The 26,510-nt window shown below is 35.8% G+C and overlaps 1 protein-coding gene across 6 annotated transcripts in view; it reads left to right on the top strand.

Annotated features, from left to right (window-relative positions):
* The window catches only part of KANSL1L (KAT8 regulatory NSL complex subunit 1 like), a 148,766-nt gene that overhangs the window by 52,779 nt on the left and 69,477 nt on the right, over window positions 1-26,510 (top strand). For all 6 annotated transcript variants that reach the window (XM_078328422.1, XM_035305595.3, XM_078328423.1 and 3 more), the window contains exons 4-5: window positions 15,259-15,456; window positions 20,042-20,163. In XM_078328422.1, coding sequence (XP_078184548.1) covers window positions 15,259-15,456; window positions 20,042-20,163 — 320 coding nt within the window. The remainder of the gene's footprint in view (window positions 1-15,258; window positions 15,457-20,041; window positions 20,164-26,510) is intronic.

Genomic DNA, 26,510 nt, shown 5'->3' with positions numbered 1-26,510 from the left:
ATCTGCCTGCCCCCGCCTTCCCTAATTCTGGGATTACAGGTGTGAGCCACCATTCCTGGCATAATGGAAGACTTACTACTGATTTAATCTTACTCATTTTGGGTTTGTTAAATTTTTCTATTTTTTTCTTTTTCTTTTTCATTTTTTTTGAGATGGAGTTTCACTCTTGTTGCTCAGGCTGGAATGCAGTGGCACAATCTCAGCTACTGCAACCTCTGCCTCCCAGGTTCAAGTGATTCTCCTGTCTTAGCCTCCCAAGTAGCTGAGATTACTTGGCATGCACCACCACACCCAGTTAATTATTTTTGTATTTTTAGTAAAGATGGGGTTTCTTCATGTTGGTCAGGCTGGTCTTGAACTCCCAACCTCAGGTGATCTGCCCACCTTGGCCTCTCAAAGTCTTGTGATTACAGGTGTGAGTCACTGCACCCAGCCAAAATTTTCTATTTTTACATAGTCCAGCCTTGCTAGGATGTAGGCATCAAGAGATTTATTTATTGATTTTAGGATGCTCAACTCGTTGGTGTATACTTTTTCATAATTGTCTATTATAGTCTCTTGTATTTCTGTTGTTATTGGAGCTCCTTTGTATGTTGTCTCTTTTCTCTTGCTGCTTTTTGAATCCTTTCTTTATTCCTTGCTTCTGGGGGCTTGAAGATTAAATGTCTTGAGGTAGTCTTCTTTGGATTAAATCTTCTTGGTGCCCTATAACCTTCTTGTACCCTATAACCTTCTTGAATATTGATATCTTACTCTAGATTTGGAAAGTTCTCTGTTATTATCCATTTGAATAAACTTCTGCCCTAATCTCTTTCTCTTCCTCCTCTTTAAGGCCAATATCTTAGGTTTGCTCTTTTGAGGCTATTTTTCTGGAACTTGTAGGTGTGCTTTATTATTTTTTTATTCTTTTTCCCTTTGTCTCCTCTGATGGTATATTTTTAAATAACCTGTCTTCAAGCTCACTAATATTCTTTTTTTGTTGTTGTTCAGTCCTGCTGTTAAGAGACTGTATCTAGTGCATTCTTTAGAATGTCAATTTCTTTTTTCAGCTCCAGCATTTCTGCTCGATTCTCTTTAACTGTTTCAATTTCTTTGTTAAATTTATCTGATGGGATTCTGAATTCCTTCTCTGTGTTACTTTAGATTTCATTGAGCTTTCTCAAAACAGCTATTTTCACTTCTCTGTCTGAAATGTCACATATCCCCTGTCTCTCTGGCATTGGTCACTGGTGCCCTACTTAGTCCATTTGGTGAGGCCGGATGTTTCTGGATATTTTTTATACTTGTAGATGTTTGTCTGTGTCTGGGCATTGAAAAGTTAGGTATTTGTTAGTCTTTGCAGTCTGAGCTAATTTGTATTAGTCCTTCTTGAGAATACTTTCCAGATACTCAAACCGACTTGGGTGTTGTGATCTAAGTCATTGGTCACTGCAGTCATATCTCCTTTAGGGAGCACCCCAGCCCTAATAACACTGCAGCTTTTGTAGGCTCATACAGGTACTACCTCAGTAGTCTTGGGTAAGATCCAAAAGCATTCTCTGGATTACCAGTCAGAGATTTTTGTTCCCTTACTTTCCCCCAAGGAAACATAGTCTCACCCTCTGTGCTGAGCTGCTTGGAGCTAGGAGAGGCATGACACAAGGACCCCTGTGGCTACCACCACTGGAACTGCACAGGGTCTGACAGAAGGCAGCACAGTACTGGTCTCATCCAAGCCCTGCAGTGACCACTACCTGGCTATCATTTATGTCTCCTCAAGGCCCAAAGGTTTTACCATCATCAGCAGGTGGCAAATCCATCCAGGCTTGTGTCCTTCCCTGAAGGGTGGCAAGTTTTCCCCTACCTCGGGTGGTTCTAGAGATGCCATCGTGGGACTCCTCCTGGTGCTGTATTCTACTGCAGCTGAACTGGCACCCAAGTCACAAGACAAAGTCCTCCCTACCCTTCTTTTCTCTTTCCTCAAGGAAAGGAGTTCCTCCCCATGGCCTCCACTATACCCCAGGGCCTTGGAAAGTACTGCCTGTCTATGGCCAATGTTTACTGAAGGCCCAAGGCCTCTTCAGTCAGCTTTTGGTCAATGCTGCCAGCTGTGAGTCTTTCCCTTCAGGACAGTGGGCTCCCCTCTGGCCCAGGGTAGATCCAGAAATGCTTGGTGCTTTACCCGACTGTGGCCAAGCCAAGTTGGGTAATAACCAAGCTGACTTTTAGTTCTTATAAAGATGCTCTTTTATGTGGATAGCATTAAGTTTGGTGTTCCTGTGGTGGGGGGTAGTGGGGGTACAATTGCTGGAGGCTTCTATTCAGCCATCTTGTTCTGCCTCCCCTCTCACATGCTATTTTTATGGCAGCATGTTTATTAGAATAGATTTGGGGGTAGATATTGGGATTAACAGGTGATTGATGGAAGGAAAGGAGTTTTGGAAAGTTCTTTGGCATGTGCAGTTATTGCTTCATGCTAACTCATGGATTGCATGTGCAAATTCGGGGAGTTAATATGAAACATGGTAGAAATTTAGGCTGTGATGTCAGTAAGCTCATTCTGTGTAAACTCCTGTCAGCCATCTTGATTTTAACTGATTTTTGCCAGTTTTTTCTTGTTCTTACAAGGTTAGAGAGTTTTGGCATCTCGGTGGGTTATGTCTTTAATTATCTGCTATCCTACCAACTCAAGAATTTTTGTTAGTTATTGACTTCTTACTCCTTGGGTCATAGTTTGAGTTTCAGTATATCAACGAGTTGTTTCTTATCTGTTATCCTTTAAACATAGGAATTTAGACTGGTTTTCTTAACTCTTTGTGGCATGGTTTTATAAATGTTTATAATTGTTATATGTTGTTATAGTGAGTCTTTTATTAACATATAATGTTCTTCCTATCTCTTGTAACCTTTTTGTTGATTTAAAGTCTCTTTTGTCTGATATTAATATAGCCACTTCTGCTGTCTTACTATTTGCATATAATTTTTTAAAAATCCTACCACTTTCAACTAATTTGTGCCATTGGACTTCAGTTGAATCTCTTGTAGAGAGTATAGAGTTAGATTATGTGTTTTTATATATTCTAATTTCTGTGTTTTAGGGAATTTAATCCATTTACATTTAAAGTAAATACTGAGAAGGATAAACTTATTTCTGCCATTTTGCTATTTTCTACGTACTTATACCTTTTTTGTTTTTCATTTCCTGCAGAGCTGCTTTCCAGTGTGTTTAGTTGACTATTTTTGACGCTGAAATGTTTAAATTTCTTCCTTTTGTATGTATCCTGTAGATATTTTCTTTGTGATTGCTCATGGGGATTTTATTTAACATCATAAAGTTATTACTTTATAATTTGAATGTATTCCAGTTGAACTTTACGAACAGACAAAAACTCATTTTCTTTACAGCTTTATTCCCACTACTTTTGGTTGTGGATATCACAAAATTATAGTCTTGTACTTCATGTGTCCCAAAGCCTAATTAATAATGATGTTATATATATTAGTTTCTTAAATTATGTAGAAAACAAAATGTGGAGTCAGAAAACAAAGTAACCTCAAGTCTAGCTTTGGAACTAATTTTGTTTTTTTAAAATGTGCTAATTATAATCATGTAGAAAGCAAATATAGACTGTCATTACAGTAACATTAGCTGTTATAATTATGCATGAATTCAACTTCATTGAGATTTTTATTTCATCATACAGCTTTAAGTTACTATCTAGGTCTTTCATTTCACCTTGCAGGACATCCTTAGATATTTTCCACAGAGGAGGTTTAGTGGTAAATGACTCCTTCAGCTTCTGTTTACCTGAAAGTGTCTTAATTTTTTTTACCTTTGAAGGACAATTTTCCCAAATATAATAGGATTTTTGGTTGGCCAGGGTTTTTCCTGTATTTTTTTATTTGTTTGTTTTTTGCTTTGAATATATTGACCTACTGCCTTTGGACCTCCAAAGTTTCTCATAATAAGCTACTGATAGTATTATGGAGGATCCTTATATGTGCTTCTCTCTTGATGCTTTCAAGATTCTTTTTTTTTTGTCATTCAGTAGTTTCATTATAATGTGTTTCTGTCTGGTATTCTTTGTTTTCGTCTTATTTGGAGTTCATTCAGCTTTTGATATTTGTATTCATGTCTTTCATCATATTTGGGAAGTTTTTAACCTTTAGTTCTTCAAATATTCTCTCTTCCTCTCTTTTTCTTCTTCTGGAACAGATCACTTAGGATTTGTTCACTTTTCTTTAATTTTTTTTTTTTTTTATGCTTTGCACTTGATGATTTTTAGTGTCCTGGCTTCAAGTTCATTGATCTCTTTTCTGCCTGTTCACATTTGCCCTTGAATACCTCTAAAGAATTTTTCATTTCAGTTATTGTACTCTTCAGTTCCAGAATGTCTGTTTGGTTTCTTTTCAGGTTGTCAGTCTCCATATTGATATTTCCATTTTGTTCATAACATCTATTTCTTGCTTTTTTTACATCTTCTTTTTAGTTTTTTGAGCATCTTTAAGACAGTTGTTTTAAAGTATTTGTCTAATAGGTCTTCCATCTTGTTTTCAGGGACAGTATCTGTTTATTTTTTTTTCCTTTGAATGCATTATATTTTCCTGTTTCATTGTATGCTTTGTGTTTTTTGTTGTTGTTGTTGAAAACTGGACATTTGAATCTAATAATGTGTTAACTCTGGAAATCAGATTCTCTTCCTTTCTGCAGGTCTTTAAAAAGTTATTTTTGTTTATTAGTTTGTTTTTTCGATTTTTGTAGGTTGTCAGTGTGACAAGAATAAACCTGAAGTGTAGAGTTAAAAATCTCATTTCTTTTTTCGGAGCCTGCGCCTTTTCTTGGAAATGCACAGTTGCTTTCTAATTTTCCCCATTGATACAGTTGTTTCAAAATACCCAGTTTTAGTGTCTGGCTTTCAAAAAGGGAAAAGAGAAAAATGAAGAGAGGACTTTTTTTTCTCTTTTTCTTTTTTTTCCTTAAGTGCTGGCCCTTTAAATCCCCAGGAAAGCCTGGGGAGGAGGGAATTGCCATAAAGGAGGGAGATACTACAACAATAGTGGTATGCCTCTTTGTCTGTACCTTTGTAATCAAAGGTTGCAATCAGTGATCAGAACACAGATCCCTAATATTTGTGGGATAAGATCCCTTTTCCTCTACCCTGGCTTATGCAGGCTGTATGTAGATTGCTTCAGAAATGCATAAATGGCTACCTGCCATGGGACTAGGTATGGAGATGGGTTGCTGCTATTGTGCTAAGAGCTAAAATTGATGAAAATTAACTGCACTCCTACTGTCCAAGCCTGCCTCTTGAAATTGTAAGTCTTGCCGGGTGCAGTGGCTCAAGCCTGTAATCCCAGCACTTTGGGAGGCCGAGGTGGGTGGATCACAAGGTCAAGAGATCGAGACCATCCTGGCCAACATGGTGAAACCCCGTCTCTACTAAAATTACAAAAAAAAATGCCAGGCATGGTGGCATGCGCCTGTGGTCCCAGCTCTTTGGGAGGCTGAGGTGGAAGAATCTCTTGAACCCAGGAGGTGGAGGTTGCAGTGAGCAAAGATTGTGCCACTGCACTCCAGCCTGGCGACAGAGCAAGACTCTGTCTCAAAAAAAAAAAAAAGAAAGAAATTGCAAGTCTTCAGTAAACTCCAGATTTTTGAAATAATTACATTAGACAGATTCTGCCAATGTAGGTGATGTCTAGGTCAGGAGACAGATTCCTGGTGCTTCCTACTCCACCACAAAAAAGTGATAAATATTTGTGATGATAGATATGTTAATTACCCTGATCTGATTACTATATATTATGTGTATTGAAATATCATTATAATATACCATAAATATGTCCAATTATTATTTGTCAAAAAATAAAATAGAAATAAGAGACATGCCTTGATAGGAGTTTTTGACATTTGGGTCTCTGGAGACTTAAACTTTGTGTCTTTGTACATCTCAGAATATCTTCATTTTACCCTTTTAAAAGGTATTTTAGTTTGGTGCAAAATTCTAGTTTGACAGTTATTTTCCTTTAGCACTTTAAAGATTCTATTTTATTGTTTTGTTTGATACTGATGAGGAGTATACTGTCAATGTGATTATTTTTCTTTTTTGAGTACTGTTTTTTCTATCTGGTACCTTTTAAGTTGTTGTAGTTTATTTGATGCTCTACATTCTTAGTAACAGGTATCAAAGGATTGTCTTCATGTTTTTTTTGGTATTCAAGAGTATACATTTTTAACTGTACAGTTCACTGAATTTTGACAAATATTTACTCTTGTAACCATCACCACGACCATAATGTAGGACATATCTAATACCTTCAAAAATTTCACTCCTGCCTCTTTGCAGTCAGTCTTCTTCCTTCAGGCTCTTTTCTCTGGAAACTACTAATCTGTTTTCTATTGCTATAGTTTTGCCTTTTCTAGATTTTTATATAAGTCAAATAAAACATGTAATCTCTGTTTTGATCTTTCATTTAGCATTATGCTTTTGAGGTTCATCTGTTTTGCTGTATGTATAGGTAGTTTTTTCCTTTTTTATTGTTGAGCAGTAAGTATTCCATTGTAGGTTTGTACTATAATTTGTTTATCTGTTTCTTAGTTTCTGGAAATTTAGGTTGTTTTATTTTTGGCTATAATGAATAATGCTGCTGTATGTATTATTATAAATAATGCTCATGTATCAGTCTTTGTGTAGACATATGGTTTTTTTTCAGAGCCCACATTTTAAAAAAAAAATTTCTTTTATAACAGGGTCTTGATCTGTTGCCCAGGCTGGAATACAGTGGCATGACTATGGCTCACTGCAGCCTTGACCTTCTAGGCTCAAGTGATTCTTCTGCCTCTTAGGTAGCTGGGACTATGGGCACGTACCACCGTGCCTGGCTAATTTTTGTATTTTTGGTAGGGATGGGGTTTCACCATGTTGCCCAGGCTGGTCTCAAACTCCTGGGCTCAAGCTGTCTACCTGCTTCAGCCTTTTAAAGTGCTGGGATTATAGGTAGGAGCCACTGCACCCAGCCCAGAGTCAATGTTTAATCTGAGGTTTTACATCTTTCTTCAATTCTAGCGTATTCTCTGCTACTATCTTCCAAGTATTGCATGTTTCCATTTTTTTCTTCTCCGTTTTTGTGAAATTCTCAGTAGGTTGAAAGGTTCAAACAAATCTTTTATGTTTCTTAACTGCTTTTTTGTTTTTTAATCTCATTTGTCTCTCTGTAACACAGGAATTCTTTACTGTCTTTTAATTTGCTAATTTGGTCTTTGATCATATTCTGCTTAGACTTTGTCCTATATATTGGCCTTTACTTTGTGATAATGCTTTTTATTGACAATTTTTAAGTAGGTCTTTTTCAAACCTGTTTAAAAACATAAATGAAAAGGAATAGGTTTCTAGAAATTCAAGGCCTTACGAAGTTGGCAAAACTGCCTCTGCTACACTTTATATGATAAGAGATAGGATTGAGAAAACCTTTTAATAATAAAGGACCAAAGTGATTAGGAGCGAAATACCAGACTAAGGATACAATCCTCAGCAAAACCTTTGAGCTGGATGAAATTACACTTAAGGCAGTGGAGGAAGATTAAGAAAGTGGAATTTCCATCAGCACTTAATAGCTTTATGAGATCCGCTCCAACAAGGAAGTAAAGAAAGAGGGACAGGAGGAAGGAGTATGTAGGTAGGTATAGGGGTTAGAGGGCAAAAGAAATATCCTTTGAGAATGCATCAGAGAACTGTGGGTGTGATTTTCAGTACATGGAACTGCCTGAAAACAGATAGATGGGAAGCCTTCTGAATTTGAGTGAGTTGTACCAAAGAAATTACAAGCTTGACCTATAAAAAGGCTTTTATTTCTAAGACTTAAACCAGTCCTTAGGATGTGAACCTTCTGTGAAGAAGAAGCAGGCTATGTAATCCCAGCACTTTGGGAGGCCTAGTTGGGCGGATCACGAGGTCAGGAGATTGAGACCATCCTGCCTAACATGGTGAAACCCCATCTTTACTAAAAATACAAAAAAATTAGCCAGGCGTGGTGGCACACGCCTGTAGTCCCATCTACTCGGAAGGCTGAGGCAGAAGAATCACTTGAACCTGGGAGCTGGAGATTGCAGTGAACCAAGACTGCACCATTGCACTGTAGCCCGAATGACAGAAAAAAAAAAAAAAAGAAAGAAAAGAAGCAGGCTAAGAGCTTTGCAATTCCTAAAGAAGTCATAAACATTTACTGATATTGCCAAGAAAGGTAATATAAAAGAAAGAAGCTTTTACAGGCTGATTCAGGAGCAATAGAGAACAGTGGATAGAAATTACCCTTTAATAGGAAGCACAAATAAGGGCCTGGTTAAGCCCTGCCCCTAGGGTAAGGAGCTCTCGCAATATTGGTCCAGCAGAATGTTAGTATTAACATAGACCAACAGCTGCCATATGCTCCTCATTCTTTATATTTTCAAGTGAGAGTGTTCATTGTGGTCTATTTTCACAAAGAATCAACAATACAAATGAGTTCTTATGCATGTTTAAATATTGCTAAATATTTATTTGCAACTTTGTTTTTGTGGGAAACAGTATTCTATATGGTAATACTGTAGACATACTGGAGATAGTCTAATACTGAAGATTGACAGGGAAAGGTCTGAAAAGAAAAAGCTGAGAAGGGAGGGATCAGAGTCCTTGAACCTTATAGTTTGCCTAGATTCATCTAGGGGTGTACACATCCACAAAGATTAATAAATTTTAGGATCTATCTATCATGAGTTTATATTTTGGTAAGGGAGATAAAACATACAATCGTTCAATATATATAATATATTCAGTAATAAATGTTTTTATAAGATATTTGAAATGCCATAGAATACTCATGGGTAAGAGGGTTGGAGAAAATGTTAAGAAAGTGACATATCAGTATGACTTCAGGGGATAAATAGTAATTTTTTAATGAACCAATGGAACTAGAAAAAGGCATTTTTTACAGGTTTGAAGGTGTTAAACAACATGATCAGTTTCAGGAATGACAAAGTAGTATGGTATTTAAAGGAGCAGGAAGTAGGAGTTAGTTACACAAGGAGAGAAGAAGCTAGAAAGTGATGAAATTTGTTTAACACCTTGTAGGAATTATTGGTGGTGTCTGTAGGAAGGAAGGAAGGAAGGAGGATAGACCTAAAACCTTTGGCTTACTAGTTCTGTGAGATTTGAGGGAACCACGTTCAATAAGTGTCTCCTGATAGAATTTTCATATTGCTTTTATTACTTTTTCTCATTGTTCACTGTCATCCGTTTGTATTTATTTATTTATTTATTTGTTTGAGACAAAGTCTCGCTCTGTTGCCACATTAGAGTGCAGTGGCTCAATCTTGGCTCACTGCAACCTCTGACTTCCTGGTTCCAGTGATTCTCCTGCCTCAGCCTCCCGAGTAGCTGGGATTACAGACATGCGCCACCACACCCAGCTAATTTTTGTATTTTTAGTAGAGACAGGGGTTTCACTATGTTGGCCAGGATGTTGTCGATCTCCTGACCTTGTGATCAGACCACGTCAGCCTTCCAAAGTGCTGGGATTACAGGTGTGAGCCACTGTGCCCAGCATTTAAAAAATTTTTTATTTTCTTTTTTTGAGACGGAGTCTTGCTTTGTCACCCAACTGGAGTGGAGTGGCACAATCTTGGCTCACTGCAGCCTCTGCTGCCCAAGTTCAAATGATTCTCCTACCTCAGCCTCCCATGTAGCTGGAATTATAGGCGCACGCCACCATGCCTAGCGAATTTTTATATTTTTAGTAGAGACGGGGTTTTAGCATCTTGGCCAGGCTGGTCTTGAACTCCTAACCTAGTGATCCGCCATCTTGGACTCCCAAAGTGCTGGGATTACAGGTGTGAGCCACTGCGCCCAGCATTCACTGTTATCTTTACAGGAGCCTTCAGTTTTAGTAATTTCCCAGTCCTTTCAAGGTAATCTCTCCTCTTTGATTATTTTCTTTAAAGGATATAATTTCACACATTTTTAAAACAGCAAATAGAGTTCTAAGAATGAGTCAAAAATAAAACAATTCTGATATTTCCAAGAAAGTGGGTTTGCAGTTCAATTGATGAATAAGGTTTATATTTCAATCTAGAGAGTCTGATTCATAAACCTTTAATTTGAGACAGCATATTTTAATATTCTATATTTTCTAAGCAGTACAGTATACTTCTTGTCTAAATTCTTTTAAAACTTTGATTGTGTGTTTATATAACATCTATTGGAATAAATTGTTTTAAGGAAAAACATCTAAACTTCCCTCTAATGATTTATATGGCCTTACCTTTTTCTGAATTCGGGATAAATGTGTATCTGGCCCTTTGTTTTTTAAGAATAGCATTATGTCGAATGCCAATGATATTTTTTTTCTGGCTGTAACTTAACAAGGTGACTTACTCTAAAGTAGTAAATGAATGTCACAAAGATTCTCTCCAACTCTCCCTACCGGCTTCTTTCTTCACCATTTTCTTTTCTCTCTTTCTTTTTTCTTTTTCTTTTTTTTTTGGGAGAAAATTTTTTTTAAATTGTATTTCAGGTTTTGGGGTACATGTGAAGAACATGCAAGATAGTTGCATAGGTACACACGTGGCAGTGTGATTTGCTGCCTTCCTCCACTTCACCTGTATCTGGCATTTCTCCCCATGCTGTCTCTCCCCAACTCCCCACCCCCCGCTGTCCCTCCCCTCTTCCCCCCAACAGACCGCAGTGTGTAGTGCTCCCCTCCCTGTGTCCATGTGTTCTCATTGTTCAACACCTGCCTATGAGTGAGAACATGCGGTATTTCATTTTCTGTTCTTGTGTCAGTTTGCTGAGAATGATGTTTTCCAGGTTCATCCATGTCCCTACAAAGGACATGAACTCATCGTTTTTGATTGCTGCATAATATTCCATGGTGTATATGTGCCACATTTTCCCTGTTCAGTCTGTCATCAATGGGCATTTGGGTTGATTCCAGGTCTTTGCTGTTGTAAACAGTGTTGCAATAAACATTCGTGTGCATGTGTCCTTATAGTAGAACAATTTATAATCCTTTGGATTATACCCAGTAATGGGATTGCTAGGTCAAATGAGATTTCTATTTCTAGGTCCTTTAGGAATCGCCACACTGTCTTCCACAATGGTTGAACTAATTTACACTCCCACCAGCAGTGTAAAAGTGTTCCTATTTCTCCACATCCTCTCCAGCATCTGTTGTCTCCAGATTTTTTAATGATCTCCATTCTAATTGGCATGAGGTGGCATCTCAATGTAGTTTTGATTTGCATTTCTCTAATGACCAGTGATGATGAGCATTTTTTCATATGTTTAAACCAGATTGCCAAATTATGTCAGTCACATCTAAATGACAACAAGCAAATTGCCTTACACAGATGGAGAATGTGTAAGATGCATAGATTTCCTGTGTAGGCAACCTCAACTAAGACTTATTGATTAATGTTGTCCTACTTGTTTATTCTGTTCAAAATCAAAATCACGGACTGTGTTATTTTTGCCTTTTTTTTTTAAAAAAAGGAAAAACCCTTAAAGCCTAAGCCCCACGTTGCAAAATCTTGACGCTTTAAATAAAGTTTCCTTATCTTTGGCAGGAAAAAAAAAAAAAAAGAATGGCATTATGTTTATTTAATGGAAAATGCCACAAAATTATGCTATTAGAATACTTTTTTTTTTGGTTATTTTAGTTGTTTCTCATTACATTAATTAGGAATTAAAGTGTTTAGTTGTTTGTATGCAACTTAGTTGAGATGTTATTATATAGGAAAAACATCACTTTCCTTGTTCTTATAGCTTCTTGAGTTATTATAAGAAAAAAATTGAGAAGGATGGCCAGTACTGTGTTGAAACAGAACTTTCTGTTTAATGTATTTTGAATGGAAAAAAATGTTCTCAGTTAAATTAGCGGTAAAAAGAAGGGAAAGAGATTGAGAGATGCTATTTTGTAAATATCCTGTTTAAATAAGTGCTAGTTTGTGCCTTCAGTCAGAAAATATGTAATTTGTCCCTTTACCATTCTTATATAATCTAAAATTTGCTTAAATTTTTAGAGAGGAGAAGAAAGCAGTTATTAGCAACATCCTTTGGTGGTTCTTGGAACAACTTTGTCCATATATTACAGATTCCTATATTTCCTCTTCTCCCCACTTCAGCTTTCTAATAAGACAACAGATTCTTGTCATACTTGGAAAACAATTGAAATATTTTTCTTGGGAGAACATTGGCTATATCAAAGGGTTTCTCTTAGATTTCCTTTGTTATCCTGCAGTAGGGGCTTCCACATTTTAAATTGTACCTTTTATGTGTTTTAAATTTTTTATTTAAATTTTTGCTTAAAATTAGCTTTGGTGAATTTATGTGAATAATAGAGATGTTGCTGAGGCAGTTCTTTTTTCACACAATGTTTCCTCTGAAGACCCTGCATTGTTAGGAGCAGTTGTCTTCTCAGAAACAGTTGATTTGCTTTCATCGTATGCTAGAGTTTTCACTTGTTTCAGTTTTTGTAATCATTTTTCTAAAAAATATTTATATCTTTTTTATCTATGTTGTTTGACCTATCAGACTATTCTTTTACTAATTTTTTTAAGAAGAGAAACTAACTTTGTGCTGTGTCCCCAGAGGATTAAATCTGCAACACTTTCCTCTCCATTCTTAGCAGTGATGGATCAGAATGGGCCACTCTCCTTACACTCCAAGAGTTTTGTTCAGGGTAGTAGTTTATGGGGGGAAAAGTGGATTATGAAGTTAACTATGAAGGTCTCCTTGGTTGAATTTGATTTTTTTTTTTAAACAGAGTCTCTGTCACCCAGGCTGGAGTGCAGTCGTATGATCTTAGCTCGCTGCAACCTCCTCCTCCTGGGTTCAAGCATTTCTTGTGCCTCAGCCTCCCAAGTAGCTGGGACAAAAGGTGTGTGCCACGATGCCTGGCTAATTTTTGTACTTTTAGTAGAGACAGGGTGTTGATCTGTTGGCCAGACTGGTCTTGAACCCCTGGCCTCAAGTGATCCACCTGCTTCCGCCTCCCAAAGTGCTAGGATTACAGGTGTGAGCCACCATGCTCTGCCTCACTGCTAAAATTTTTAAAATATCATTCTTTATTAAACTAACTATAGCAGGCTTTCTACTTACAGAAAGGTAGTATTCTAAAGATTTGGAAATAGAACTTTGAAATTCAGAATAGAGTTTTCCCATAGATGCAGATTTATAAATATGGATCATAATATCAGGCCTATCTATACAGACTGGTCCATAATATAAACTGTAATCAAACCAAAGATAATTGCAGTTAAATTGATAAGGTGGAAACTTATGTTCCTTTTACATGCAGGTACCTGTGAGAAACCTGGAGAGAGACTTGTAGAAATTTTGAATGGATACTCTTGGGAGCTTTTCAGATTGATATTGTATCTATTATATCTAATTTAATTTTAAAAATACCAAATGAAAAAAGAACTTTTGAACATGTTTCTTCAGATTTCTTGAAAGCCCCATTTATTCATTCTAAGAAAACAGCAATTGGGTTCAAGTAGATCCCCTTCTCCTAGGAAAGTCAGCCTATTAGCACTATTCTAATTGTAGATTTTATTAAAAAAGGAATGCATTTAAACCGGGCTTGGTGGCTCATACCTGTAATCCCAGCACTTAGGAGGCCAAGGCGGGTGGACTACAAGGTTAAGAGATCAAGACCATCCTGGCCAACATGGTGAAACCTCGTCTCTACTGAAAATACAAAAGTTAGCTGATACATGGTGGCAGGTGCCTGTAGTCCCAGCTATTTAGGAGGCTAAGGCAGAAGAATTACTTGAACCCAGGAGGTGCAGGTTGCAGTGAGCTGAGATTATGCCACTGCACTCCAGCCTGGTGACAGAACGAGACTGTCTCAAAAAAAAAAAAAAGTGCATTTACTACTTTTCCAAAGGTATGTTACTATGAAATAATAAAATATACATTTAATACTATAACTGAATATTTGCATTCTAAAGTTATATATTCTCTAAATTATATAGTGTGAACTAAAACTTACATAACACATTATTATGTATAGGCAATTTCTATCTTATAAACACGATTCGGTGGCCCACAGCAATTATTTAGTTCATTCCATTTTTTAAAATAATGCACACTAATATTAATATGTTAGTTTATTATTTATTACAAGAATATAGTATTTTAGCCACATTAGGTGTGTAATACTTTTCAAACTAGCCTATAGGAATTTATTAGCATTTTTCAAATATATATATTATATATGTAAAATCTGTGTGTATATATATGTAATGTCAGTATATATATAAAACATATATAATATCTATGTATGTATAATATATATACAGTATATATTATTGTATTATTTTCAGGGGGGAGGGTGGTAGAAGGGAGAGGAAGAAAAGAAGTTTTACAATGAGACCTGACTATGAAACCATTAAGATCATGCCTTTGCACTCCTTTTTTCTCTTTTTCTGTTGTCTCCATTGCCTCTGAGAACAGTTGGAGTGAGGAAGCTGGGGAATGGAGGAGAAAGCCAAGCAAACCAGTTGAGGAATAAGTATGTTTGTGAGTAGGAGGCAGGGAGTACAGAGACAGCTTGATCCCTACTCATTCCCCTAGTTCCTTACAATTCAGAATATACTCCATCAAAGTTGAAAGCTTGTATCTTTATTATTAACACAGCTACCCTGAAAGCAGCAAGAACTCTGATTGGCCCAGAGAGTACTTTTTTTCAGTGGTGCAGTCCTATCCCTGGTTGCTGGCTGACAGCAACAGGGGCAGGGGCTCCCTTAAGGTGCTCTGAAAAGAGTTAGGATAGAGTTAGATTGTTGTTTGGATGTTTGTAAATTTGGTGTTTTAATTTATAAAATTGGGAGTACTCAAATGTAAAACACAAATAGATATGCTAGTGACCAAAATATCAGAAGATTCTATCAGGAAATATTCTGGATTTCTATCTGAAATGTCTATATTCTATGTATAATATGCCTATAATTTTATTTTAATACATCATGGTTTTAATGCCAATTATTAAAACTAATTTAAGAAAACTGCTTGTATTTAAGTTAAAAAATATTTTACAAGTCCAACCCATCAGCCATACGTGTTATTTTAGCTGCACGTTCTTCACAGCTAATTCTTCACAGTGTTAAACTGTTCTTTTAGGTTTATGATTTCTGAATTCCAAGGGATAAGAGGAAGTATAGATTCAAGTGCATTGTAGCATTAAAGGTGATTTAGTAATCAATTAGTTTTCATTTCAGCTTTCTCATTGTTCTTTGTCTAGGGGATAGTGGTCCTAGAAGAATGTCAACTTCCAAAAGACGTTTTGAAAAAACAAATGCAATTTGCAGACCAACCAGCTTCACTAAACATTCTAGGGAATCCTCAGGTTCCCCATGAGTGTCAAGATCCTGTACCAGAACAAGATTTTGAAATGTCACCAAGCAGCCCTACTTTACTTCTTCGAAACATCGAAAAACAGGTAAAGTCAAAGTAAGGATATCAGCGGTATGAAATAACTTTTCATTAATTTTATGAACTATTCAAATAAACATCATTATATGTGTATTTTCCTGGCATATGGGTTATTAAACTAGACCATTTGGCATTAAATACAATTAAATTATTTGACATCTGACCAGTCTCCATTATACTACCAATATAATTAAAATTACTTAATATGTAAAGTATTGGTAACGGCATTGCTATAGTATGATAATTTGTTTTTACAGGGATTGGAAAAATCCTTTTTCTAACAAAATTGTTTATCATTGGACTTTTTTAAAGGAGAGAGAACAGTGGTACCAGTTAATACATCTGAATGGTAGTTTGACTAATTTATTGATCAAGATTTTTAGTGAAAGATTATATTGGAATATGGATTTCTTCATAAAAAATGATTATGTAAATGGAAAGTCAAAAAAGCTCCTAATAATCACTTTGATTCCAAAGCCTTCTCTGGTATCTAAATTCTATTGTGGATAGCTCCACAGGTTTAATTATTCTGGCCAATCTATCCTGTATCTGACCTTGGAAATCAAACAGTTTATTTTGATTTAGACTTTGGTGGCTCTTAAACAAACTCGGTTTCTAGAATTTTGTTACTTTAAAGCAGAGCCATTCTTGACCGTAGCTGCATCATTGCATTGTTCCTCTGGGAAACGATACAGATTCATGCCTGCCTGCATCTAATTTCCCTGGGTTTTTCTGACATACCGTAATAATTATATACAGGTTGCCATCTTATTCCTGGTAAACCAAAAAATGGTGTAATTTCTTTCACCTTGTATCTGTTAAATTTATAATTGCCCTGAGTTTTTCTTAATTGGAGTGTGTAATCAAAGCACTTATGAAACTTTTGTAATTTAGAAAGCTGTTTGGCAATTATCTGATATCAAATTCTAATGCACTTGACAATATAAGCAGTGATTTAAGTTAGTTTTTGTTATATTTCTATATTCCCACTTTCCTCTTTCTTTTCCCTCCCCTCATCCAATACAATCAACCCTCATTCAGTTGGATACTAGTTGTTTCACATTCTAGAGTAATTTATTTGCTTACTCAGTCAAATCTACTTTCACCATCTTTAGGTCACTACTTATTTATTGGAATTTATAATCTGATTAAATGAATTCTAAGATATTTTCATTTGTAACAGAGATTTCTTATATCTTTTTCTTTCTCCTTGGTATCCCTAGTTTTTTAGGTTGGACCTGAAATGACATCAGAACTACCTGATTTGTGGATCCTAGTGCAAAATGAAATTGTGGAGCCCTTTGTTAAAAACAATTATGAATTTAAAGACAGTGACAGCAGAGCACTAAGCAAGCATAGCCCCCATCTGCAGTCAGCCTGGTGCACAGGTTGCATGCCCATGAAGCTGGCCCTGAGTAGCATTTTAGGTCTACATTGCAGGAAATTGCCCATGAAGCTGGCCCTGTGTAGCATTTTAGGTCTCATTGCAGATGGCTTTGATAGTATAGGGAACCAGGAGTTGTGATAGCAGTAATGGCTCCACGTAAAGAGAACAGAAGAAAAAGATGCAGAAAGGGGCAGCAGCAATTACCTGTAGAGGTTGTTAATAAATTGCCTATGAACAAGTCATTTGTTCTTGAAACGTAGTAATAATGCTTTTTATAGGCAAAGTTTTAAAAGCTTAAGTTGTTTTTAAATACTTGTTGGCCGGGCATTGTGGCTCATTCGTATAATCCGAGCACTTTGGGAGGCAGAGGTGGGTATATCACTTGAGCCCAGGAGTTTGAGACCAGCCTGGTCAGTATAGGGAGACCTAATCTCTACAAAAAAATACAAAAATTAGCTGGCTTTAGTGGCACACACCTGTAGTCCCAGCTACTGGTGTAAGTGGCTGAGGTGGAAGGATCACTTGAGCCCAGGAGGCAAAGGTTGCAGTGGGCCAGGTGGTACCACTGCACTCCAGCCTAGACAACAGAACAAGACACTGTCTGAAACAAAACTTGTTGAGGAAGACAGTCTAGGAGTAAGTTAAGTGGTAGGGATGGCAAGCCTGTTACTATGCATGGTTTTCTTAGGATAATCTACTGATATATAACTGTTCACTCATAATCTTTTGACTTGACTAAAGTAATTTTGTTAGAGTTAGAAGTTAAAATATAAAGAAAGGCATTATTGTGTTGTAGACTCACTTAAAAAATAACTTATTGATTCATAGTATTAATACATGCTTGCATTGTTAGATCATATATAGTTCATACATTGAAAAGTATTAATACCTTATTTTTAGTACTTTAGGTCAGCTGTCCCCAACGTTTTTGGCATCAGGACTGGTTTCATGGAAGACAGTTTTTCCACAGGGTAAGGGTGGGGGGATGTTTTCAAGTTGACTATTCCACCTCAGATCATCAGGTATTAGAGTCTTATAAGGAGCATGCAGCTTAGATCCCTTGCACATGCAATTCACAGTATGATTCATGCTCCTATGAGACTCTAATGCCGTGGATGGTCTGACAAGAGGCAGAGCTCAGGTGGTAATTCTTGCCGGCCCTGTGCTTACCTCCTGCTGTGCAGCCTGATTTCTACCAGCCAAGGATAGGTACCCATTAGTAGCCCCGGGGGTTGGAGACTTCTGCTTAAATGATTTAAAATGAATTTGCTACTGGTGTATTTATATTATAAATCTTGTTATGAATAGCTAGTGTTTTAACTTATAATTGATTAGTCTTTTATTTTCAGAGCTCAAATTATGCTTCTATTAATTTTACTTATTCACATTTTCTCCGTGACTTTCCTATTCTCTATATTCCCCATATGACTCATGTATGCAAGAATTTATTGGGCCAGAGTAGGCTGATTCTTAGGGTAAAGATAGGGGTTGTAATTTCCCCCTTCTTGGCCTATTATTTACATATACCAACAAGTGACTTCCAGCTGCTTAAATATTTTAGATGATGTTTTTTAGTGACAAGAGTGTTTTAGTGTTTCCGACCAGAAAGTATGAGATATTTCAGAATTTATTTGCGTAACTAATGATTACTTGCTAAATGATAAAGACTCCATTTCTATTGGTGATTTTAAAAATGAGCTTTGGCTGGGTGTGGTGGTTCGTGCCTGTAATCCCAGCACTTTGGGAGGCCAAGGTGGGTGGATCACCTGAGATCAGGAGTTTGAGACCAGCCTGGCCAACATGGAGAAACCCTGTCTCTACTGAAAATACAAAAATTAGATTGGTGTAGTGGCATGCACCTGTAATCCCAGCTAGTTGGGAGGCTGAGGCAGGAGAATCGCTGGAACCTGGTAGGCAGAGGCTGCAGTGAGCCAAGGTCATACCACTGCACTGCAGCCTGGGCAACAGAGCAAGACTCCATCTCAAAAATAAATAAATAAAATAAAATAAAAATGAGCTTTGATCTAAAAACTGAGTAATAATTTTTAAAATAACATCCTTAGGTGCATACCTTTCAAGAAAATAAATGGTGAAAACATTTCAAGGTCTTTCTCATGAAAGACTTTTTGAAGGGATAAAATATTAGGCTTAATTTTATTCTATTATTTAGTCTTATTATTTCTAATAGCATGTTCTTAGTTTCATACAAATGAAGAGTTCTAAAATAATTATTTTATATACCTCTTTATTTCACAATAAAGTATCTTGCAATATTGAAAATGTTGAACTAGGTCTGTATTTTTTTTTAAAGTTAGTCACACTATATTAAGCAGGAAAACTAGTGTCAGCTCTGGTTTTCTCTTTGATGTAAGATTACAGATGACACTCTTTTCATTTTTAAAATGTCTATATTTTCCAATTCTTCTATGATGAACATGGATTACAGGTGTAATGAAAATAGTTGTCATTCTATTGTAGAAATGTACTCTTTTTATGTGGCTTTTGCTTATTATAATTGTGATTGTTTTGAGAATAATATTTATTACATATATTTAAGTTAGGGATAAGGGTCAATGAAATCTTAGGTGCTTAAAAAAACCCTGATATTTTTGAATTAGGAAAAATATTGAGAAACAGTGTGCTGTTAGATTCAGGCCTGAATTTGAATCCTAGTTCCATTGCATGCCAACTTTATAGACCTTGATCAAGCTACTTAATCTTTCTTTGCTAGAATTTACTCATCTGTACTGTATTAATAATAGTGATATCAGTACCTCTAATATTATATTCTTTGCAGGTTAGTTGTAAAGATTTGAAGTATTCTATGTGTGGTGCCTAATATGGTGCCCGGCACATAGTAGGCACTTAATAAATTGTATCTGTGATTTTTTATTACTAATTTTCCTGCCTCAAGGGAAATATTATATAGAGGCTATTGGCTGGGTTTAAATACGTTAGATGATGGGATGGGTAGATGAAGGAACTATAATAAAAAAGGATATGGAAAAGAATGGGTACTTAAAATGTAGATTGATTTGTAATAAATGGAAAAATCAGTTGTATAAATCATCTTTATTAAATAAATATTTACTAAAATAAAAATGTGTGTTATGAGAAGTTAAGCACTAATTGGCACTATACGTCTGAGCTTTAACTCACATTTCTTGTGCTTTGCAGTAGTAAAAGGTTGACTGTTTCCTTGCAGAGTGCACAGTTGACTGAGATCATCAACAGTTTGATTGCCCCTCTCAACTTGTCCCCAACTTCATCACCCCTCTCTTCCAAATCCTGTAGCCATAAATGTCTGGCTAATGGCATTTACAGGAGGTAGGTATCAATGGGATAGCTTAGCTTTTAAATTAGACATTGCCTATTTTATCTTATTTTGCTATTTTAAGCATTATGGTTACTTTTTTTTTCTACATTAGGGACTACTAGAGTACAGTCAATTTACCATGGATACATTCTTTGATAATGTTAAATTTACATAACTAAGGTCATGATAAATCTAGGAATGATGGAGAAAGCTTTCCATGAAGTTTTATAATGTTTCTTAAAAAAAGAGTAGCAGTGATAACATTTGCTACAGAAGTACTGCCTTATTTACTATACCTTCCATTTTGTAGCTTTTGTATTTCTGAGCTCCGTGCTGCCCTTGCAATGTATTTTGAGGGAAAACCAATCTTCTGTGCCCAAACTATATCTAGGGTCTTTTTTCCCTCAACATGTTGAGGCTGGGCGCGGTGGCTCAAGCCTGTAATCCCAGCACTTTGGGAGGCCCAGGCAGGCAGATCACCAGGTCAAGAGATCGAGACGATCCTGGCCAACATGGTGAAACCCCGTCTCTACTAAAAATAAAAAAATTAGCTGGGTGTGGTGGCGTGCACCTGTAGTCCCAGCTACTTGGGAGGCTGAGGCAAGAGAATTGCTTGAACCCGGGAGGTGGAGGTTGCAGTGAGCCGAGATTGTGCCACTGCACTCCAGCCTGGTGCCTGGCAACAGAGCGAGACTCTGTCTCCAAAAAAAAAAGTTGAAAGTAAAGATTCCCACATATTGTATAGGACAACTATGATATTTTCATTTATGAGAACATATCCTAATTAGGAAAGTTATAATGTAGCTGAATGAATTTTAAGTTGAGCCATAAAGCACATCAAATTGGTGTATAAGCATAAGCATTGTGATTTGGGGCTAATCCCATTTTAGATAATACTTTGTTTACCTAATCAAGTACTACATAGTTACACGTTTCTGTTGATGTGTGTGTGAATTTCGATTTTAATATACTTGCCTGTATTTTTGGTCATTCATTTGCAAAGCATTGATTGCATAATTATTTATTGTGTGCCACATAGTCAGAGTCCTAGGGACACAAATATTAAAACAGAAGTCTTCACTTGTAAATAACTCACAGTCTGGTTGGTGAAACATGTAACTATTTAATAAAATATCATGTAATAAAAATGGAATTGTGTGCAGTTGTTTGAATACTGGTTTTTAATAACTGTTACACTTGAAAAAGATACCTCATAAAGATATGTAGATCCAAATGAAAGAAATGGAAAATTAGCCATGCTTACTAAATTATGTTTTTTTATTCTGTCTACTAGTAGTTCAGAGGTTGTTGCTGAAATCAGCTACTGAATACTGTCTTTTCTCATGTCAGTGAGTTGTTGTTACAAACTAATTGAAAGGTTTGCTTTTGAAAGTTTTTAACAAGTTCAAAACCTATGAAAATGTTTTGATAGATTTAAAGCAGGTAACAATTTTGTTCTTCAAGTTTTTGAAGTATGCTGATGTGTGTTTTCAATTAATGATATTTTTGGCAACAGTAAAATCTTTTTATAAAATAATTTCTACATAATGTGTGTTTCAAAAAGCATTTATTTTCCCATTTGTTGTCAAAATATTGTATTTCCCTTGAAGGAAAGGTATTTATTTTCTAACATTTGCTAGATAATGTAATAGATTATCTACTTTGAATCAAAGAGAAAGTGATCAAATTTAGAATGGTTGATAGTTATTTAAAATGCATAATTTATATTTAAGTTTAATAGCTCTTTATAAGTGCTTTGTTACCAGATAAACAGCAAACTACCATGTAAAACAAGATTTAGGGGGGATACTCCTTACTACTGATTTCATTAAAATGTTTTATAAAGATTCTACAGTTTGTGATAATATGTATAAAAAATCTATAAATCTATTTAACCAGGAACATAGAAACTAGACTATATTGCAGATAAGAGGAATAACAACACTGAAGAAGAGGTAGCACATTTTGAGGAAACGTGGTCTATTGTTTCATATGCCAAAGAGAGTGCTGAAAATACCTATTGGTTTTGTCAGTAATGTGTTGAGACTTTGGCAAGAGAGACTTTGACAAGAGCATGATGTAGAAAGAGGTAAGAGTGGGTTAATAGGAGAATTGGAGAAGAAGTAGAGAGAGGGAGTCAAGATTACCCTTCAAGGCCACTGATTTTAAAGACTATGATAAAAGGGACACACAAAGTCACAGAAAATATTTTTGCTTCTTAGATGGAGGAAATTTAAGCATCTTTATTAAAATAAAGGGAAAGGAAGGAGCTACAGGTAAGAAATGTAGAAACACCTTACCACAAAGTTATGGAGGGATCTTATTACAGGAGAAAATATGCCTGTTCTTTAAAAGTAGCATGAAATTGATTAAGATGGATGTGGATGCACTTGTTTCTGAGGTGATTATAGACTAGCTAAGCGTGGTAAAGGGAGCTAGAGGAGCCTTGACAAGTAAAACATTTTTCCTTTTTTCCATCTTCCATCTCACTTTCCTCTCCTCTCCCCTTCTTTATTTTTGGTGCCTGAGTAACTCATCCTTAGGAAAAGGTGTTAGTGGTTTCTAAGAAGTTTTTTTAAAAAAACCCTTAACTATAAATATGCTTATGATGAAAATTACTTAATTGATGCTTATAAAACTAGTTAAGAATTCAACTTTTAAAGTATTCTCTAATTGAACTTTTTGTAAAATACATACTGAAATTCTACAAATTTAGGGTTTTTAATGTTACTCAGGATTTTTAATGTTACTTAGGGTTTTTAATGTTGAGAATATTACTATTGATTTTTTAAATTAATTGGAGATGTAATTTTGTATTATAGTATATGAAATAGCTTTGATTCAAAGGTATCTGGATTGAAGTAATGTGAAATGTATCTATATGAGTCTTTTGACCCTGAGAGTAGACTATCAAATGAGGCCTAATTTTATTTCTTATGTCTTGCTGTTTTCCAATACCTTTGTTATTTTTCCTTCACATAGTTCTATATGAAGAAAAATCTTTCCGATTCAAAGGTTTTAGGAGTAAGGGCTTAGACTATTTAATGGTATTTCAGACTTTACACTTAAACCACAAAGCAGTTTCTGAATATGTCCTTGTTAAGCATATAAATACTATTAATGTATTTATGTGTTTATAATAAATTGGCAGGTAAGAAAACTCACCATAAATATTTTTCAAAATTATAAAACATAAATAACAAAAATGTACAATTTTAACTATTTTTAAATGTAAGTTTAATGGCATTAAATACAATCAAAATGTTGTATAAGAATCACCACCATCCATCTTCAGAACTTTTTTGGTCTTCTCAAACTGAAACTCTATACCCACTAAACTATAATTTCCCATTTTTTCTTGCTGTCAGCTTCTGGCAACTACCATTTTACATTCTATATGAATTTGACTACCCTAGGTACCTTATAAGTGGGATCACATAGAATTTGTCCTTTTGTGACAAACTTAGTGTACTTAGCATAATATCAGAATTTATCCACATTGTTGCATGTGTGTCAAATTTCCCTTTTTGAGGCTGAATATATTCTGTTTTTATATAGACAACATTTGATCTGTGGGTAGTTATTTGGTTGCTTGTGTGTCTTGGCTATTGTGTATAAGGCTGCCATTAACATGGATGAACAAAGTACCTGTTTGAGTCCCTGATTTTAGTTATTATGGGTATTCTAGAAGTGAAATTGCTGGATTATATGATAATTCTATTTTTAATTTTTGTTTATTTCAAAAATTAGAAATTAGCAAATGTTAATGAAATTGCCAAGCCAAAAGCTGAGAGAAAGCCAGAGCTAAAAAAGTTAGCAAAGCATGGCAATCTGCTTTTGTTTGAGGCTAAATTTAGATAAAATTAAATTGAGGTTTTGATATCTTCTGGGGGAAGGGAGGAGAGAAACTAAAACCAAATCCAGCAAAATCAAGCTGAAGTTTTAATAGATTATGGAATGATAAGATAAATCAGGTCAGTCAAGATGGCTTATGCCTGTAATCCCAGCACTTTGGGAGGCTGAGATGGGCAGATGGCTCAGAACCAGGAGTTCAGGACCAGCCTGGCCAACATGGTAAAATCCCATCTCTACTAAATATACAAAAATTAGCCAGGCATGGTGGCACACACCTGTAGTCACAGCTACTCGGGAGGCTGAGGCATGAGAATCACTTGAATCCAGGAGGCTGAGGTTGCAGTGAGCCAAGATTGCACCACTGCACTTCAGCCTGTGACAGAGTGAAACTCTGTCTCAAAAAAAAAAAAAAAAAATAGATCACAACCCTGGGCCCTGCCCATGTCAGGAAGATGAAATAAAATCCTCATATTTAGCAGGAACCATCAGGGGCTATGCCATTACAGTAAAGGTAAATAAGAAATAAAACTGTTTGCCTTTCCCCACCACTAGGGAACCATTGGGAGATTTGCCTTGTGGCTAAGCATAGCAGAAGATAAAAGAAAGCCTATATTTGAGATGTTCTAACCATGGTGGAGACTTTTTACCTGGATTTTCAGTCCAAATTTGCCTCAGTGAGTGATCCAAGAGATCCCTAGTTTTAAATGGTTCTGGAATGGCAGAGGCAAATGCAGATTTCCTCTGGAGGAAGGCACCTTTTTTTAGCCTTGGGAAATCCTCGTGAATAATATGTCAAGGGAAATTATTAACAGTCAAATATAATCAAATGTATAAGGAGACAGAGCAAGAAGAGTAAGAATAAGGAGCACACAACAGACAGCAAAAAAAAGATCATGAAGTTTTCAGTTACTAGAATTATCAAACACTGATCACTTTCAAAGGGTAATCTGATTCTAGAAATAAAAGATAGGTTCAGAATACCAGCAGGGAACACAAACTACATCAAGTAACATAAGCACATTTGGAAAAAGGCTAAATAAGACTTCTGAAAGATACTGAATGTAATAACTAAGTGGTTTCTGCAGCAAACTGGATACAATTAAAGAGAGAATGTGTGACATAGAAGATGTATTAGAAGAAAAGTTCCAAAATGTAGCAAAAGATAGGAAACAATGGAAAATACAGAAGAGTTATTTTAAAATGTAGAGAATATAGTGAGAAGCTCTAATATGACACTTGGTTGGAGACCTGGAAGAAGCACTGCAGAATGAAATAGAAGCAATATTTGAAGAGAGAATGACTGAAAATTTACTTGAACTGATGAAAGATACCACATTCAGGAAGCCAAACAGATTTTGGATCGGGACAACTGAAAAGAAATCTACCTCTGGACTTAGAGGAAATGTGAAAAAACAAAGATACATGGAATGTCAAAAAGCAACCATAAGTGGGAGAAAGACATGATCTTAATTGAAAGCATAGTTAGACTGACAGCTGACTTCTCAATGGTAATAATAAGAGCCAGAGTAGAGTGGAATGGTACCATTAGTATATCGAAAGAAAAAACCCTTTAGCTAGAAACTCTGTACACAGAGAAATCGTCTTTTAAGTCTGAGTGTGAAGGACAAACATTTTGAAACAAACCAAAGCTGGGAGAATAGACTTGTAGACTCTAACCATAAAGAATATACTTTGGGCAATAGTATTATTATCTGGATGGAAAATTTGAGGTGAAAAGGGTTGAAGAACAAATAAAATGGTAAGTAACCATATGGGCATGTGTAAGTGAACAGTAGTAAAATATGTCTAGTGGGGCTAAAAAAAAAAGTCTATAACAGCAGTAACACAGAGGTCAGAAGGAGGGTAAATGGATTTAAATTGTACTGAGGTGCTTGAATTATTCAGGCTGCCGGTAAAAAAGTACTGATTTAGCTTTTATTATTCCGAAATTAAGTACAATAGAAGAGCTCCACATAAGAGGGGGCATTTCCTGGGTGCTGATAATGTTCTGTTTCTTGACCTGTGAGTGGTGGTTGTGGGAAAGTGGAAGAGTAAGAGGAGTTATTGCTTCACATTTACAAGCTAAACATGAGATAAGTGCTTTAAGTACTTATGCATATGCATCTTATATTTTATATTTTTTAAAAGGTTATAAAAATAGGATATAAATTATATACTTCAAAAAGGATACATAGAAAATAGTCACATAGGAAGTCACATTTGCCTTCATAGGTTTAAAAAAATATTTAAATGACATTATTCATCCTAAACCTGTGAACAAAATTTGACTAGTCCCACAGGAATGTGATATTTAATTTGCTGGTATGGAAACAAAGAATTAAATCTTATTTCATGTTATCTTGAAATTTGGTGATAAGGACTGATAAAGTTTTTGAGTTTATAATCCTTACCCTTTATCTGTCAAATCTGTCTTAATCTCAGATGGTTTGTTCTGTCTTTCCTGATAAAAGTCATCTTAGATACTTGTAGAAGGTGATAAAAA

Source organism: Callithrix jacchus, chromosome 6 (assembly GCF_049354715.1).
Source record: "Callithrix jacchus isolate 240 chromosome 6, calJac240_pri, whole genome shotgun sequence".
Taxonomy (NCBI): domain Eukaryota; kingdom Metazoa; phylum Chordata; class Mammalia; order Primates; family Cebidae; genus Callithrix; species Callithrix jacchus.
This window is presented reverse-complemented; position numbering and strand designations above follow the sequence as displayed.